The 14,463-nt window shown below is 33.7% G+C and overlaps 1 protein-coding gene across 1 annotated transcript; it reads left to right on the top strand.

Annotated features, from left to right (window-relative positions):
* Positions 1-850: 850 nt before the first annotated feature.
* stx12 (syntaxin 12) lies at positions 851-12,078 on the top strand. Its single transcript, XM_051137436.1, has 11 exons — positions 851-950; positions 2,308-2,494; positions 4,206-4,275; positions 4,379-4,478; positions 4,641-4,764; positions 5,768-5,781; positions 6,410-6,453; positions 6,544-6,649; positions 8,404-8,476; positions 10,939-11,021; positions 11,118-12,078. Exons 2-11 carry the CDS (start codon positions 2,398-2,400, stop codon positions 11,208-11,210), a joined length of 804 nt encoding a protein of 267 aa, XP_050993393.1. The 5' UTR covers positions 851-950; positions 2,308-2,397; the 3' UTR covers positions 11,211-12,078.
* Positions 12,079-14,463: the final 2,385 nt, after the last annotated feature.

A 14,463-nucleotide genomic window follows, 5' to 3' on the forward strand; every position in this document is an offset into this window, starting at 1 on the left:
GAATAAAGAACTGAAATGAGTTTATTTCTCATACAGTTTTGGTTTAAACAGTATATATACATACATACATACATATTTTTATCCATGTAGCTTTATACATCCAACAAAAAAAAAAAAAAAAAAACATAAAATAAAAGTTATAAAATACATTTCCCATGAAAAGATTTAAAGCATTACACATTTCTTACCATGTAGCTTTTTACATAATTAAAAAGTCTTATAATTTTAATAATATATTTTTTTTATATTTAAACATTACACATTTGTATCCATGTGGCTTTATACATCATTACCAATTTTAATAATTGTAATAATAATTTTAATATTTAAAACATTACATTTTTTAATCAACTGAGCTTTATACAATCCAAATTAAACTGACGACAAATTTTAATAAAAGCTATAAAACAAAATAAATAAAAAAGGTAAAAAAAGAGAGGTAATGTCAAGGTTGCAACAGGTTTAATTTGTTTCTCTTAAAGAAAAAATAGTAGATTTTTTTCTTACAAAACATTGGTAACATTTAAATGGACTAATAATATTAATATCTCAAAAACTCTTCTTATCTGTCTATCTATATCTGTATCTATCTATCTATCTATCTGTCTGTCTGTGCTTGAGAATGTATAGATGTATACATTGCTTGAAAACGTATATAGCAAAAAACGAAGTGTAATAAAAACACAGACGTAATAATTATAAAATATGAGTGATAAAGTATGGTTGATATATAACAACGTATGAAACCATACGGTTATTTATATACATTTAACGAGATTGAGAACGAGACTTGTACAGTTTGTACTAGTTTAGAGTTCCGTTACTTGCATTCTAGTGGGATTTCGAGGTGGTTTTTGTGCCATCACGTGCTTTTGAAGGCTCTGCCCCTTAGCGGAAGTACAAAGTGCATCAGACCGGAAGTCCCGAGTGAGGAGCGGCCCTGAGCTGAAGTAAGATCATTATATTTATTTATCAGAATTAACAAAAACAACGCAGTAATTTTATTATTATATAATCGGAATGTCTATAAAAGCGTCTCTGGATGTCAGACGAGTTTAGATGCGGATGGTCGAATGTCGCATATAATGTTTTGTGTCTGTTTATTTTTTGCTAATACTGTTGACGGTGTTGTTTTGTGTTGTAACGGATTTTTTGTCTCTGTTGTAGTTTTCTGTGTTATTAAACAGCAAACCCGTCTGTCATCTGTCACTTTAGATACATAAAGCATAATTATTTAATCACGAAACAACAGTTCCCAGCGGTATTTTACTTTAGGACGAGTGTTTAGTTTTTGTGCTCCTTAGCTTAGCATTCACTGATCTGGGGTCAGTTATATATATATATATAATATATATATATATATATATAATAATGGTCTTATATGGTCTATATGTATATATGTATGTATATGTGTATATATGTATGTATATGTATGTATATGTGTGTGTATATATATATATATATATATATATATATATATATATATATATATATATATATATATATGTATGTATGTATGTATGTATATATGTGTATATATATATATATATATATATATATATATGTGTGTGTGTGTGTATATGTGTATATATATATATATATATATATATGTGTGTGTATATATGTGTATATATATATATATATATGTGTGTATATATGTGTATATATATATATATATATATATATATATATATTACCACAGTTTCTTTAAATGCTCAATAGTAAAAATGTTTTCATTTGTATATAGTATGATCTTATTTAAGGACGCCTAATCTTACATAAATGGCTATCATTTGCTCTAAATAACCACACTAGTGCTCTATACACAGTTACTGCTGGTTAAACTAAACTGAAGTGATGCTGGTGAAGTATATCTATTAACACTGTAATATGAGTAAGCAGTTTGACACCACATTGTCTGTGTGTCATGTTTATGTATCTTACGCATATGCCCGACTTTTAATTTACTTTCCTGTATTAATCATCAACCTTTAGCTCACTGTCATAGCAAGTGAGAAAGTATTTCAGTCACCACACACTGTAGTACACAGGCTTTGAAGTGCTCACTCATACCCAGATTAGTAGTCTGATCTGTGCTGTTTACCGTCATGCTGTATTAATCTAGTTATCTAATCATTGCCAGGCATGTAAGGTGATGGTACATGCTGTTTCTTATACTTGAAATCAAAAGCATGAGGCAGCTGTAATGCAAAAGGTGTTATAATCTGTAATGCTTTAGCCTGATTGCTGACTGCTTCAGGTCAATGCTATTTTATATGTTCTGACAAAATGTTTCTCTGTCCTCAGCATTTTCAGGCACTGATACACTTCCTGCTCTGGTTTCCTCCAGGCTTTGTCCCAAAACATCCATCAGAGCCAGCTGAATATCCTGCAGTCATGTCGCACGGAAGGACAGAGCAGCGCACCCCACCAAAGGACTTCGGCAGTCTGATACAGACATGCAGCTCCAACATTCAAAAGATCACACAGAACAGTGAGTGTCTGGATCTGTGCTGTTCAGTGATGTGATGTTGATCTGAAATTGCTAGTTAGTAGCAATACTCGCAGGCCAGGGGGTACATCAGATCTATTTGACAATGTAGCGGAAGCCTGTCTAATAATTTAACTGTGGCCTCCGTCCCTGTTTTCTCCGCCGTTTTCTTCATTGACATTTTAAAAAATTGTTCAGTAAGGAATTCAGATCCGCGAAACCAGTCAGCCAGCTCTGACATTATTATGTGGTGGCTCATAATAATATCTGACTTGTTGAGACATGCACTGCTGTTCAGAAGTGTAGTACTGGTAAAATGTTAAAACATCTCTTCTGCTCACCAACGCTGCATTTATTTGATCAAAAACACAGTAAAACAATACTATTGTGATATATTATTAAACCGTGATACACTACTATTCAAAAGTGTAGGGTAAGTATAAATGAAAAATGAGAAATTAATACTTTTTATTCAGCGTGGATACATCAAATTGATCAAAAGTGACAGTGAAGACATAACGTTAGAGAAGATTTCTGTTTCAAACAAATGTGACCCTGGAGCACAAAACCAGTCATAAGGAAATATTTACTTAAAGTGAGAGTTATACAACACCTGAAAGCTGAAAAAATAAGCTTTCCATGAATGAATGGGTTGTTATGATAGGACAAGAGATATCACAAATTAAGTTTTGATATTTATGGTAGGAAATTTACAATATATCTTCATGGAACATGATCTTTACTTAATATCCTAATGATTTTTGGCGTAAAAGAAAAATCGATAATTTTGACCCATACAGTGTATTGTTGGCTATTGTTACAAATATAGCTGTGCTACTTATGACTGTTTTTGTGGTTCAGGGTCACAAATGCTGTTCTTTTCTGCAACTATTCATTCAAGAATTAAGAAAAAAATATCATGGTTTCTACCCAAAATGTTAAACAGCAAAAATAGTAAGCTAACACCTAATAATAAGTAACAATTTATTATTTTATGTAATTATTTGATTATGTAATTTATTTTATTTAATATTATTTTATTTTATATTGATTATGTAATTTATTTTATTTATTTATATATATATATATATATAATTTTTTATATCTAATATTATTTAATATAATTGATTTATTAGTTTACACCTAATATTTTGATGATTTCTGAAGGATCATGTGACAATGAAGACTGGAGTAATGATGCTGAAAATTCAGCTTTGATAACAGGAATAAATAACATTTTAAAATATGGTTAATTAGAAAAGCATTCTTTTAAATTGTAATAATGTTTCACAATATTACTGTTTTTACTGTATTTATAAAAAAAAAAGAAAATAATGCAAAGTTGTTGTTGTTGTTGTTTTTAAATAGTTTAGCATTATAAGTGCCTTTACTGACACTTTTGATCGGTTTAATATAATGTAATATAAATTCAGGGTCAATAATATTTTTGAGCGCAAGCTCAAGTCGTGAATGAATAATCTGAACTTTTAATATTATTAATGCGATTAACATGATTTTTTTTTTTTTTTACTGTTATGCAAAAAAAAAAAAAACAATTTTGCTGATTTTTTTCCTTGTTCTTGTTTTGATGTTAAATAAAATTTAGACATTTCTTCATGAGATTCACAGTCTTGTCTTCATCTGTCTGCTGTGACAAACCTGCATAGCCTTTACAGAGCCTGATATTACTGTCAATTTGTGTTTTCTACTTCAGCGGCACAAATCAAGAACTTGGTAAACCAACTGGGAACAAAACAAGACACCAGTGACCTGCGGGAGAGACTGTGAGTGTGTTCGACTGTGAATGACTTCTTCATTTATTTATGGCTATGCATTTCCTGTTCCTCCTGTGCTCTTGTATTCTCAGAATGGGTGATTTGTTTACAGTCAGCAGGTGCAGCACTACACAAACCAGCTGGCCAAGGAGACCAACAAACACCTAAAAGACCTCGGCTCGCTCTCTCTACCCGTCTCCCCGTCTGAACAGGTGAGCTTGTATGTGCAGGCTCACCTTTAACCTCCAGAGAAATTGTTTACATAAAGCATAAGGAAATGAAAATAGAAATGGGAAGGTCATTTAAGGTGCTGTTAAATGATAAAATATTATCTGAATGTCAAGTCTAACTCATTGAATTTCATCTGTAAACAGAGACAGCAGAAAATCCAGAGGGAGCGGCTGATGAATGATTTCTCCGCCGCTCTCAACAACTTCCAGGCAGTGCAGCGTCGAGCAGCGGAGAAGGAGAAGGAGTCAGTGGCCAGAGCCCGGCGGGGTCTCGACTCTCAGTAAGATTCACTCTAGGAGTAATGTTTTCCACTTCAGCTCTGATCCAAACCTTAGTGAACTCTCTACATAGGCAGCATCTTTAAAGGGTCATGAAGCCCAATGTTTCAGCACTGGTTAGATCTCACCACTGTTTTGAAAAATGCGTTTAATTTTCCCATTGAGTTAAAAACACAAATCAATGCACAGCCATTTGCATTTGCACTCTGCATCGCAAAATTTATGAACGCGCTGTTGCACCTCTAACAACTTTTCAGGCTTATTTTGTGGCATTTATATGAGCCTTTTGACGGGTTGCATCAAGCAGCTGTAAAAAAAACGGTTACATGTAGTGAATAAGTCGCGTTTGTGCCGAACTCTTACAAAGCAAAAGCAAGCACTTACCTTCGATCAATGAATGCACGTCTCTCACTTAATGGACAGTCTCGCTTTCATAGGAAATCGGTATGTGCTGTTGTGAATAATCAAGCGAAGCATCTTCTTATAGGAAAAGAACACGCATTCTCGTAAATATGAGAAACAGACGCTTCATTAAAGTACTATAGTATTTTGCTATGTCACAAATGATGACGTCAGCATGATGTGGATTTTAAACTGATGAAAGATGAAAATTGTGCAAAAAAGCTCAAAATGAATAGATTCTCTACAACAATAAAAAATGCTTGCATTGTCTTCTATGATGTGCAACACAAACTCCTCTGCTAAAATCTCAGGAAAAAAGTAGTTTGGTGTTTCATGACCCTTTAAAAGTGACATTGATAAGCTTACAACTGATACTTAAACCCAAAAAAATACCTTAAACACAAATATTTTATGAAATAGATCATTTCCTTCTTAAATGATGTGGCAAAAATATAGCATATTAAATATATCTTTCTTTTTTCTTTTTCTTTTAATTTCTTTTATTGTTTTTATTTTTTAGAGAGGATCACAATCCATAATTTTATCACATTTTTTATCACATTTCTTTTTCAAGTTAGCAAGCAGTACAGGCAAACTCATTTCAGTTTAAAAAAAATATATAGACCTGCGAGGTAAAAAATACAAATAAATAAATAAATAAATAAAGAACATAAAAGAAAATAATACAGACCAGGAAGGGAAAATTTCACACTGTTAATGTTCATTGATCATTGTTATTTAAATAAAAAACAAATTACAAACAGTATTTAGTTAACAAATTTAATTAACAAACAGTAATTAAATTAACATTCAGGTACAGTTGAGGTCAAAAGTTTACATACACCTTGCAGAATCATTAAGAGCCAGGGGTGTAAACTTTTGAACAGATGTTCAAGATGTGTACATTTTTCTTAATTTTTCTTATTTTGTCTAAATAAATAAATAAATATATACATATACATACTTATATATATATATATATATATATATTGTTATATTAAAGTTTATTATTTGGAATCAAGCTTCTGTCAATTCTGTAACATCCACTTTACACCAATACCCAGTGGATAAAATTAATTCTGCCTTTTCTTTTATTACATGTTTCCCATGACTATTCTAATTCCCTTGAAGCTTAGTAAAATAGGATGCTGATGCTGTTTTATGTTTTTAATGTTTCAAAAATTCATATTGTACTCTTCAATGAAGTTGTTTTGTGTTGTGATTAATTGCAGGCTGAAGATGGAGGCCATGAAGAGCAGCTGGTCTCCTTTGATAAGTATGTTTTAGAAAGTCCCTAGTTATGATCTTCCAGCACTGAGTCAAAGCATTAGATCTGAAACCATTCTTTGTGTGTTTGCATGTGCAGTAATGATGACTGGGGGAAGACCATCACTCAGACAGAAGACGTGGCCATAACAGAGGAGGATCTGGAGCTCATTAAAGAAAGAGAAACTGCCATTCGACAGCTTGAGGTTAGTTTCCTCTTTCACTGCCTGCCACACACATTCACACATATTCCATTCTTCCTCTTTTTTTTTTTTTTTTTTTTTTTTTTTTGCTTAATCAATTTCTTGGAATATTGTATATGGTGTTTGAAAAAGAAAGTGCTGCAGAACCTAAACTACAGGTCTAAAGTTTGGAGTTTTTTTTTTTTTTTTTTTTAATGTTTAGAAAGGTTTCTTATGCTCACCAAGGCTGGTGTTATCTGATTAAAAAATACAGTACAAATATTGTTAAATATTACAAATTAAATATTAAACAAAGCTATTTTTTTAGCATCATTGCTTAAGCCTTTAGTATCACATGATCCTTCAGAAATCATTCTGATATGCTGATTTGCTCAATTATTAATAATGGTTCTTTGTATTATTAATGTTGAAAACACATGTTTTTGTTGCTTAATATTATTTTGGACTATTATTTTAGAACAGCATTTATTTGAAATAGCTTTGTCTTTACTCTCACTAATGATCATTTAATTTAATGCATTCACTTACCCCAAACCTTTGAATGTGTAAGAGCAAAAACTCTTTTCAGCCTTAATGATAATAAGAAATGTTTCTTCAGCACCAAATCAGAAAATTTCTATTATATGTTTTCTTTCAAAAATTATTCCATACTTTTGACCTGTAGTGTATATATGCAAATTAACCTCTTAAGACAGTGGTTAGCCATTAAGAGGGTCTTAAAGAAGAAGTCCATTTCCAAAACAAAGATTCACATATAATGTACTCACCCCCTTGTCATCGAAGATGTTTGTCTTTCTTCAGTTGTAAAGAAATTATGTTTTTTGAGGAAAACGTTTCTCCATTTTTCTCCATATAATGGACTGATATGGTGCCCCGAGTTTGAACTTCCAAAATCTTTAATTCTTTAGTTTAAATCTTTAGTTTAAATGCGGCTTTAAACGATCCCAAATGCGGTTTTAAACTATTCCAGTCAAGGAAGAAACGTCTTATCTTGCGTAACGATTGGTTATTTTCATAAAAATAATACAATTTATATACTTTTTAATCTCAAACGCTCGTCTTGTCTTACTCTGCTTGGACTGTTGTTTTCCTGTTCATGACAGTTAGTGTATGTCGAAAAACTCCCATCTCATGTTCTCCCTCAACTTCAAAATCATCCTATATCGCTTTTTTACCTTTTTTGTTAAAGGTGTTTGATCTTCTTTGCATGTTCACTTTGCATAGACTGGGTCGGTACTTCTACAGTGATGTAGGATGATTTTGCAATGATTTTTGAAGTTGAGGGAGAAAATACGACTGCAGTTTTTCCGACATACCCGAACTGTCTTAAGTCAGAATACACAGAGTTCAGGGAGAGAAAACCAAGATGAGCGTTTGAGATTAAAAAGTATTTAAGATAAGACTTACATAAGACCCTTCTTTCTCGGCTGGGATCGTTTACAGCCGCATTTGGGATCATTTGAAGCTGCATTTAAACGCATTTTGGTTCAAAATCGGGGCATCATATCAGTCCGTTATATGGAGAAAAGTCCTGAAATGTTTTCCTCAAAAAACATAATTTCTGTACGACTGAAGAAAGAAAGACATGAACATCTTGGATGACAAGGCAGTGAGTTTTGGAAGTGGACTTCTCCCTTTAAATAGCTGTAATTATACAGTACACTAACTTTGTTTACACCTGCTGTTAATATATAGTGCATTTCTCTATTCGTAAATTACACATTTGTGCTAATTTTGTACCTCTGTTGTGATTGCAGTCGGACATTTTGGATGTGAATCAGATTTTCAAGGATCTTGCAGTGATGATCCATGATCAGGGTGAAATGATAGGTGAGTACAATATTTCTTTAATCTATACTTCTCCACACCGCTGCTATTTATGTGGATAATTGAACCCAAAATGGAAATTGTCATTGATTCATGCATTATTCACACAACCTGTATGACTTTCTTCCAAGGAGTATACACTTTCCAAATTTTAAGGCCTCTAAATTAGGGAAGCTCATTTTAACCAATTAACTGTTACCTGACAGAAAGAATTTTGACCGATTAATACGATCAGTTAAACGTTTTAAAAGGTCTTTTTTTTTTTTTTTTTTTTTCTTTTTTTTTTTTTTCAGTAATTTATCAAAATATTTTAAAACGTTAAAATAAAACTAAATTGTGTCTTTGAGAGAAAAAAACACTAGGGATGTCGCGTAGTATAGTCTAGGCTATTTTAGTATTTTAGTAAGGCTAAAGTGATAACTCAGACTAACGCTGGGTCTCTCATGTGTCACAAATCCAAATGTTTCCATATTTGAGATGTATTTGGATGCCAAATATTACTCATTATGTAAACCTGGTTTTTGTACATTGACATTCCAGTATCCACATAAAACATAAAAACGCATAAAACGCTTGATTTTATTTTATTTTTATTTTTTTTCTTTCTAACAGTGGAAAAGACTCCTTCTGGTCATACATATAATTGAAATGGTAAATGGTTTGCTTTTATTTGTGTTCATTCACAATAAAAGCAGATCTTTGTGCTTTTGTAAAATAAAGAAAAACAGAATGCCGCTTTCAGCCGTCTTCTTTTCGTGCAGCAAAAAAAAAGAACCAAAACTCTGCATACTAGCTATTTGTTGTACAGGGTTTTTTATTCGTTTAGTTAATTAACCAAAAATATTTATTGTATAGGTCCATTCATTCAATATAGCCTAGCTTTATTGTGTTTTTCTCAGTTCGCAGAAGCGCCGCAGGTGCGTGATGTGATGTGAATCATCATCATGTTCTGATGTTTGCTGCTTTTTGTGCATGTTTAATCTCTGGAAAACAAATGTTGGTATATTTAACGGGTCACAGACACTTATCCTTTCTAAAATAATTACATTTGAATTTTTTAAAAAATCTTGTTGGTTAACGGTTAATAATCAGTTAACGAACGTTGGCTGTCGGTTAAAAAAAAACTGAAATAAACATCCAAATAGAACATGTTGTACTTCCTCTTTACTAATTTTTATAAGGTAAATGTAAGAATAACTTTGATATTGTTAGTATTTCAAATGAAATACTTGGATTGAAGCAACTTAGGTTTACCTGATTATCCATATGTAATTTTAGAAAAAAAAAACATTAAATTGTGTAAATTTTTGATATTTTGATATCCATATTCTCAACCATAAATGCATGAAAATGTTCTTTTGTTTTTTAGATTTTTATTTTTAAAATATTTTGTGTAAAGGTTCAATAATCTGTTCCATTACAACAAAAAATCCGGCTATTATTTCATGTTTTAGGAAATACAGGTTTAAATGGTTATATGGCACTTCTAAATTCTGAGTCTGAGATGTACTTAAATCAACGATGTTAATAATGTAAACTGAGTATGTTTAAAGGAGAAGTCCACTTTCAGAATAACAATTTACAGATAATGTACTCACCCCCTTGTCAGCCAAGATGTTTATGTCTTTCTTTCTTCAGTAGTAAAGAAATTATGTTTTTTGAGGAAAACATTTCAGGATTTTTCTCCATATAATGGACTGATATGGTGCCCCGATTTTGAACTTCCAAAATGTTGGTTAAATGTGGCTTCAAACGATCCCAAATGCAGTTGTAAACGATCCCAGCCGAAGAAGAAGGGTCTTATCTAGCGAAATAATTGGTTATTTTCATAAAAATAATACAATTTATATACTTTTAATGTCAAATGCTCATCTTGTCTCAGTTAGGGTATGTCAACAAACTCCCATCAACATCATTTTTTGTTAAGGGTGTTTGACTGGGTCGGTACTTCTGCAGCGATGTAGGATAATTTTGAAATGATTTTTGAAGTTGAGGGAGAAAATACGATTGGAGTTTTTCGACATACCCTAACTGTCTGGAGTCAAAAAATCACAGAGTTCGTGGAGAAAAAGGCAAGATGAGCACAAGTATTTAAATTGTATTTTTTTTTATGAAAATAACTGATCGTTTCGCTAGATAAGACCCTTCTTCCTCGGCTGGGATCGTTTACAACCACGTTTGGGATCGTTTGAAGCCGCATTTAAACTGCATTTTGGAAGTTCAAAATCGGGGCACCATATCAGTCCATTATATGGAGAAAAATGCAGAAATGTTTTCCTCAAAAAACACAAATTCTTTACGACTGAAGAAAGAAAGACATGAACATCTTGGATGACGAGAGGATGAGTACATTATATGTGGATCTTACTTTTGGAAGTGGACTTCTCCTTTAACAAAAGGTTGTCATATTGTCTAAAACAGCTTGTAATCTCTAATCTAAATGCACTAAATATGTGTGATTACAGATAGCATAGAGGCTAATGTGGAGAGTGCAGAAGTGCATGTGGAGAGAGGAGCTGAGCAACTCCAGAGAGCAGCTCACTATCAGGTACAGGAAGAGATATGGCATTTTAGATGTTTATCCAAAACATGCATATAGCATACATGCTGCTTAATAATGACTATTTTTTGTCTTTAACTGTAGCAAAAGTCTCGTAAGAAGATGTGCATCCTGGCAGTGGTCCTTGTCATAGTGGTCGGCATCATCGCCATTATCATCTGGCAGTCGACAAAGTGAAGATCCTTCCTCTACCCTTCCCCTTTTTCTCTCATTTCTTTATTTAATTTATTTTCTCACTCGCAAACCCAGTGCCATCCACGCGGGAAGGGAGGTCAGAGGCTCTCGGCAACACCTGTAGGTCCGTCTCTGTAGTTTTTGCAGGGTTAGATACAGTATGAAGTGGCTTAAGCGAATGTAACATTCCCTAGCCTCTCCTCTCTAGAACTTTAGTTCATAATGAAGAAGGATGTGCTCACGGATGGGGTGGGAAAAAAAGTTATAAAAGATTTCACTCTGATTCTTGTGATACATTTCTAGCACTAACACTACTTTACATTTCCTAATAAATCCAGGTTAGTTCAATATGAGATAAAGTGTAAAAATGACATTTCTATGACTGAAGTTTTTTTTTTACATCTTACTGTAATATAATTTTGGTCTTGTAAAATGTACATTTCAACTCAAAGTTTTCAAGTCACTCCAAAGGTTAACAACAACTGCTTAGATGAGCTGCAAAATTAATCGTACATTTGACCCCACGTTGTTGATACCGTAAACCAGTAGACTAGTAGAACTGCAAATATGACGCAGCAATGATACCTAAAGCTGAAACATTTCTGAACTTCAGTTACTAGTGTTAACTGATTATTATAAAGGTCTATTATATGGTGGTCATATAGCTGTAAATGTGTTGTATAAGAACTCGTAATCAATATTATGGCTGAAATGGATTTGTATATTACAATATTAAAAGTCTGCACAGTACATTAAAATTATGTAAAAAGAATTGCACCCGTACTTTTAGAACATGCAAAAATGATTGTCTTTTCTTTTTTAAAACTTGATTTATATGACTTCTATGAGTAAAGAAACGTGTCTTAATCAAGTCTGCCTTCCTGATTCTCTTTTAGAAATGGCGAAGCCGCATTTAGCAGCGGTGAAATGAGCACTGTGAATGTGAGCGGTCAGGATATGCTATATATTTCAGAAAGTACACTGTGTAGCAACCCAGTGTTCTCTCCACTCTGTTGATTGGCTTTGGTTGTGTGTGCTAATTAAAGTTTAGGGCTTTTAGTACCCTCTAGGCTTACCATTAAAAATAGCCAAACTTTGCCAGGCAACTCGTGTAACTGTTTATGCTTCAGACATGAATGAAACCACAAATTCTGTGGCTCGTCAAGGACAGGTTCCTAACGGATCATATTTAATCCAGAAATGTCATCTGGTGGACAATAACAAGAAGCCACCCAGAAACAACCATCTGGCACATTTTAGCGGCTGCGTAAAAGTGCTTATACACTTTGGCAAACTCGTCACAGTGACCTGTGTTTAATAGCAAATGTATTTTCTAGATGCGTTCAGGTACCAGAATAGAAATATTATGGACTCAACAGCAGATGTCAGTGTAAAACAAGTTATTTGGGATAAAGACATTGCCTCTACTGAGGATATAACCCTCAGTACTGGTCAAGTGTTACTTGTCATACATGTCTTTTTTTGTCCTGTGCATTATTTGTTTACAAAGTTACGTAGTTACAAAGCAAACCAGCTACCAGTGTGATCATTTTAGAATTCCTACTAACAAAGTTTAACTTTCCTTTTGGACCTTTAAAAGTAATGTCAGCCTGACTCTTGGAATTAAAAACATATGCTTAAACTCAAGTGACTTGCCGCCAGTTACAAAATGACTAACCATTAATTCTTCTCATCATCTGACTTGATATTAGTCTGACTGAGCCTCTGTGTGAACCCAGAGCTCATGATGGATGTGTTGCTCGCATTCTGTGGTGAATCAGTCAGTGGTTAATGCCAAGGAGCAGCTTGCCCTTTGCAGACGTATGGTTATGAAAACACTCAGTTTTATTATATAAATGCTGTGTTATTCTGATCGTAGTTTGTCGTGTATATATGTCCAGTGTGGAAAGATATGATTACAGAGCATCACCTGTTTAAATGATTGGCTCTGTTTGCAGTATCAATCAGGTTTGCAGGTATGAACGTGGTAAAATTCCAATGAAGCACAAGGCTGTGAATGGATGATACAGCGGGGGAATTCCTGGCTTGCTTACACAGCGCTGTCTGCCGCAGGGAAGACCTCAGTCAACCTTGTCTGAGGCTTCCCAACAGTACTGCTCATAGCTCATGTCCCTCATTTCATGCTCCCCATAGCTGGGCTGCATCCTCAAAAGAATCCTGGAAATGGTGTGGGATTCATCAGGCTGGTTAATGGGTGTGGATATGGTTCAAGACTTTGATATTCGGCTCTCCTCATGTGCATCTGTTGCTTAATCTGGCTCCAAACCTCCAACTGAGTTGTCACCATGAGCCCAGAGTTCTCGCTTGTTTGATCTTCAATGAGTGCACCAAGAGCATCATGCTTGTCTTTTCTGGAAATTCAGAACAGAGTTTTCAGGACTGAGTACTTACTCTAAGGTTGTATACAGACAAAGGCTGTTTTCTCAATCTAGCCCAGTCCAATTCTGGTACCAAACTTGTCCAAATCCTATGTACTCTGAAGTTCTCTTTAGCCCTGGACAAATGCTTAAACGGGTCATCGGATGCAAAGTTCACTTTTACATGTTGTTTGAACATTCATTTGTGTTGGCGGTGTATGTACACATCTACCCTATAATGATAAAAATCCATGCAGTGGTTTTTAATTTTAATTAATTAAAATCTGTGTAAATAAGAGAGGGGCAGGGCGAGCAGAGCTCTAACAGAGCATTAACATTTAAAGCAACCTCGACCAGAACTGGATGATTTTGACAAGGTAAAAATGGTGGTGTTTTACACAACCATTGAGAATTTTTAACCAAAGTATATTATAGACTTTTCATTAAGACCCATAAAGAATCATATCAACTTGTGGAAAATGAGCATCCGATGACCCCTTTAAGGTTTTAATTCTATTGGAGGAAACTCCCACTTTTTGGTGTGTTCGCACTACAGGAACTATGAATGGTTTTAGTGCTAGGAACTACGTTTGAGGGAACTAAATTAACTTTTGCTTTAGAGTAGGGTCTAAAACAGATCTATAGAAACTACCTGTGACATAAGTGTACTCTGATTGGCCAAACACATACCGAACACCGGCAGCCTGGATTTTTAAAAAGCCGTGCCAAAAAATATTTACTCCCCGAACATGGAAAACTGTGATAACGGCATTTACCTGTTGTCTGCAGTGTTGTGTTCTTTTCTCAGCCTCAATGATATGTAACACTGCAAGTTGTCATAGACTATTTAGTCTCTTAGACCCATTTTTTGCTCTTTG

The sequence above is a fragment of the Labeo rohita genome, chromosome 19 (assembly GCF_022985175.1).
Source record: "Labeo rohita strain BAU-BD-2019 chromosome 19, IGBB_LRoh.1.0, whole genome shotgun sequence".
In the NCBI taxonomy this organism is placed as follows: domain Eukaryota; kingdom Metazoa; phylum Chordata; class Actinopteri; order Cypriniformes; family Cyprinidae; genus Labeo; species Labeo rohita.

Bases quoted from the DNA above. Each gene is read 5' to 3' on its own strand.
- stx12 (XM_051137436.1), top strand. From the start codon at position 2,398: ATGTCGCACGGAAGGACAGAGCAGCGCACCCCACCAAAGGACTTCGGC. The intron at 4,479-4,640 runs GTGAGCTTGTAT...ATCTGTAAACAG, and splicing joins CCGTCTCCCCGTCTGAACAG to AGACAGCAGAAAATCCAGAG. The intron at 6,650-8,403 runs GTTAGTTTCCTC...TTGTGATTGCAG, and splicing joins CTGCCATTCGACAGCTTGAG to TCGGACATTTTGGATGTGAA.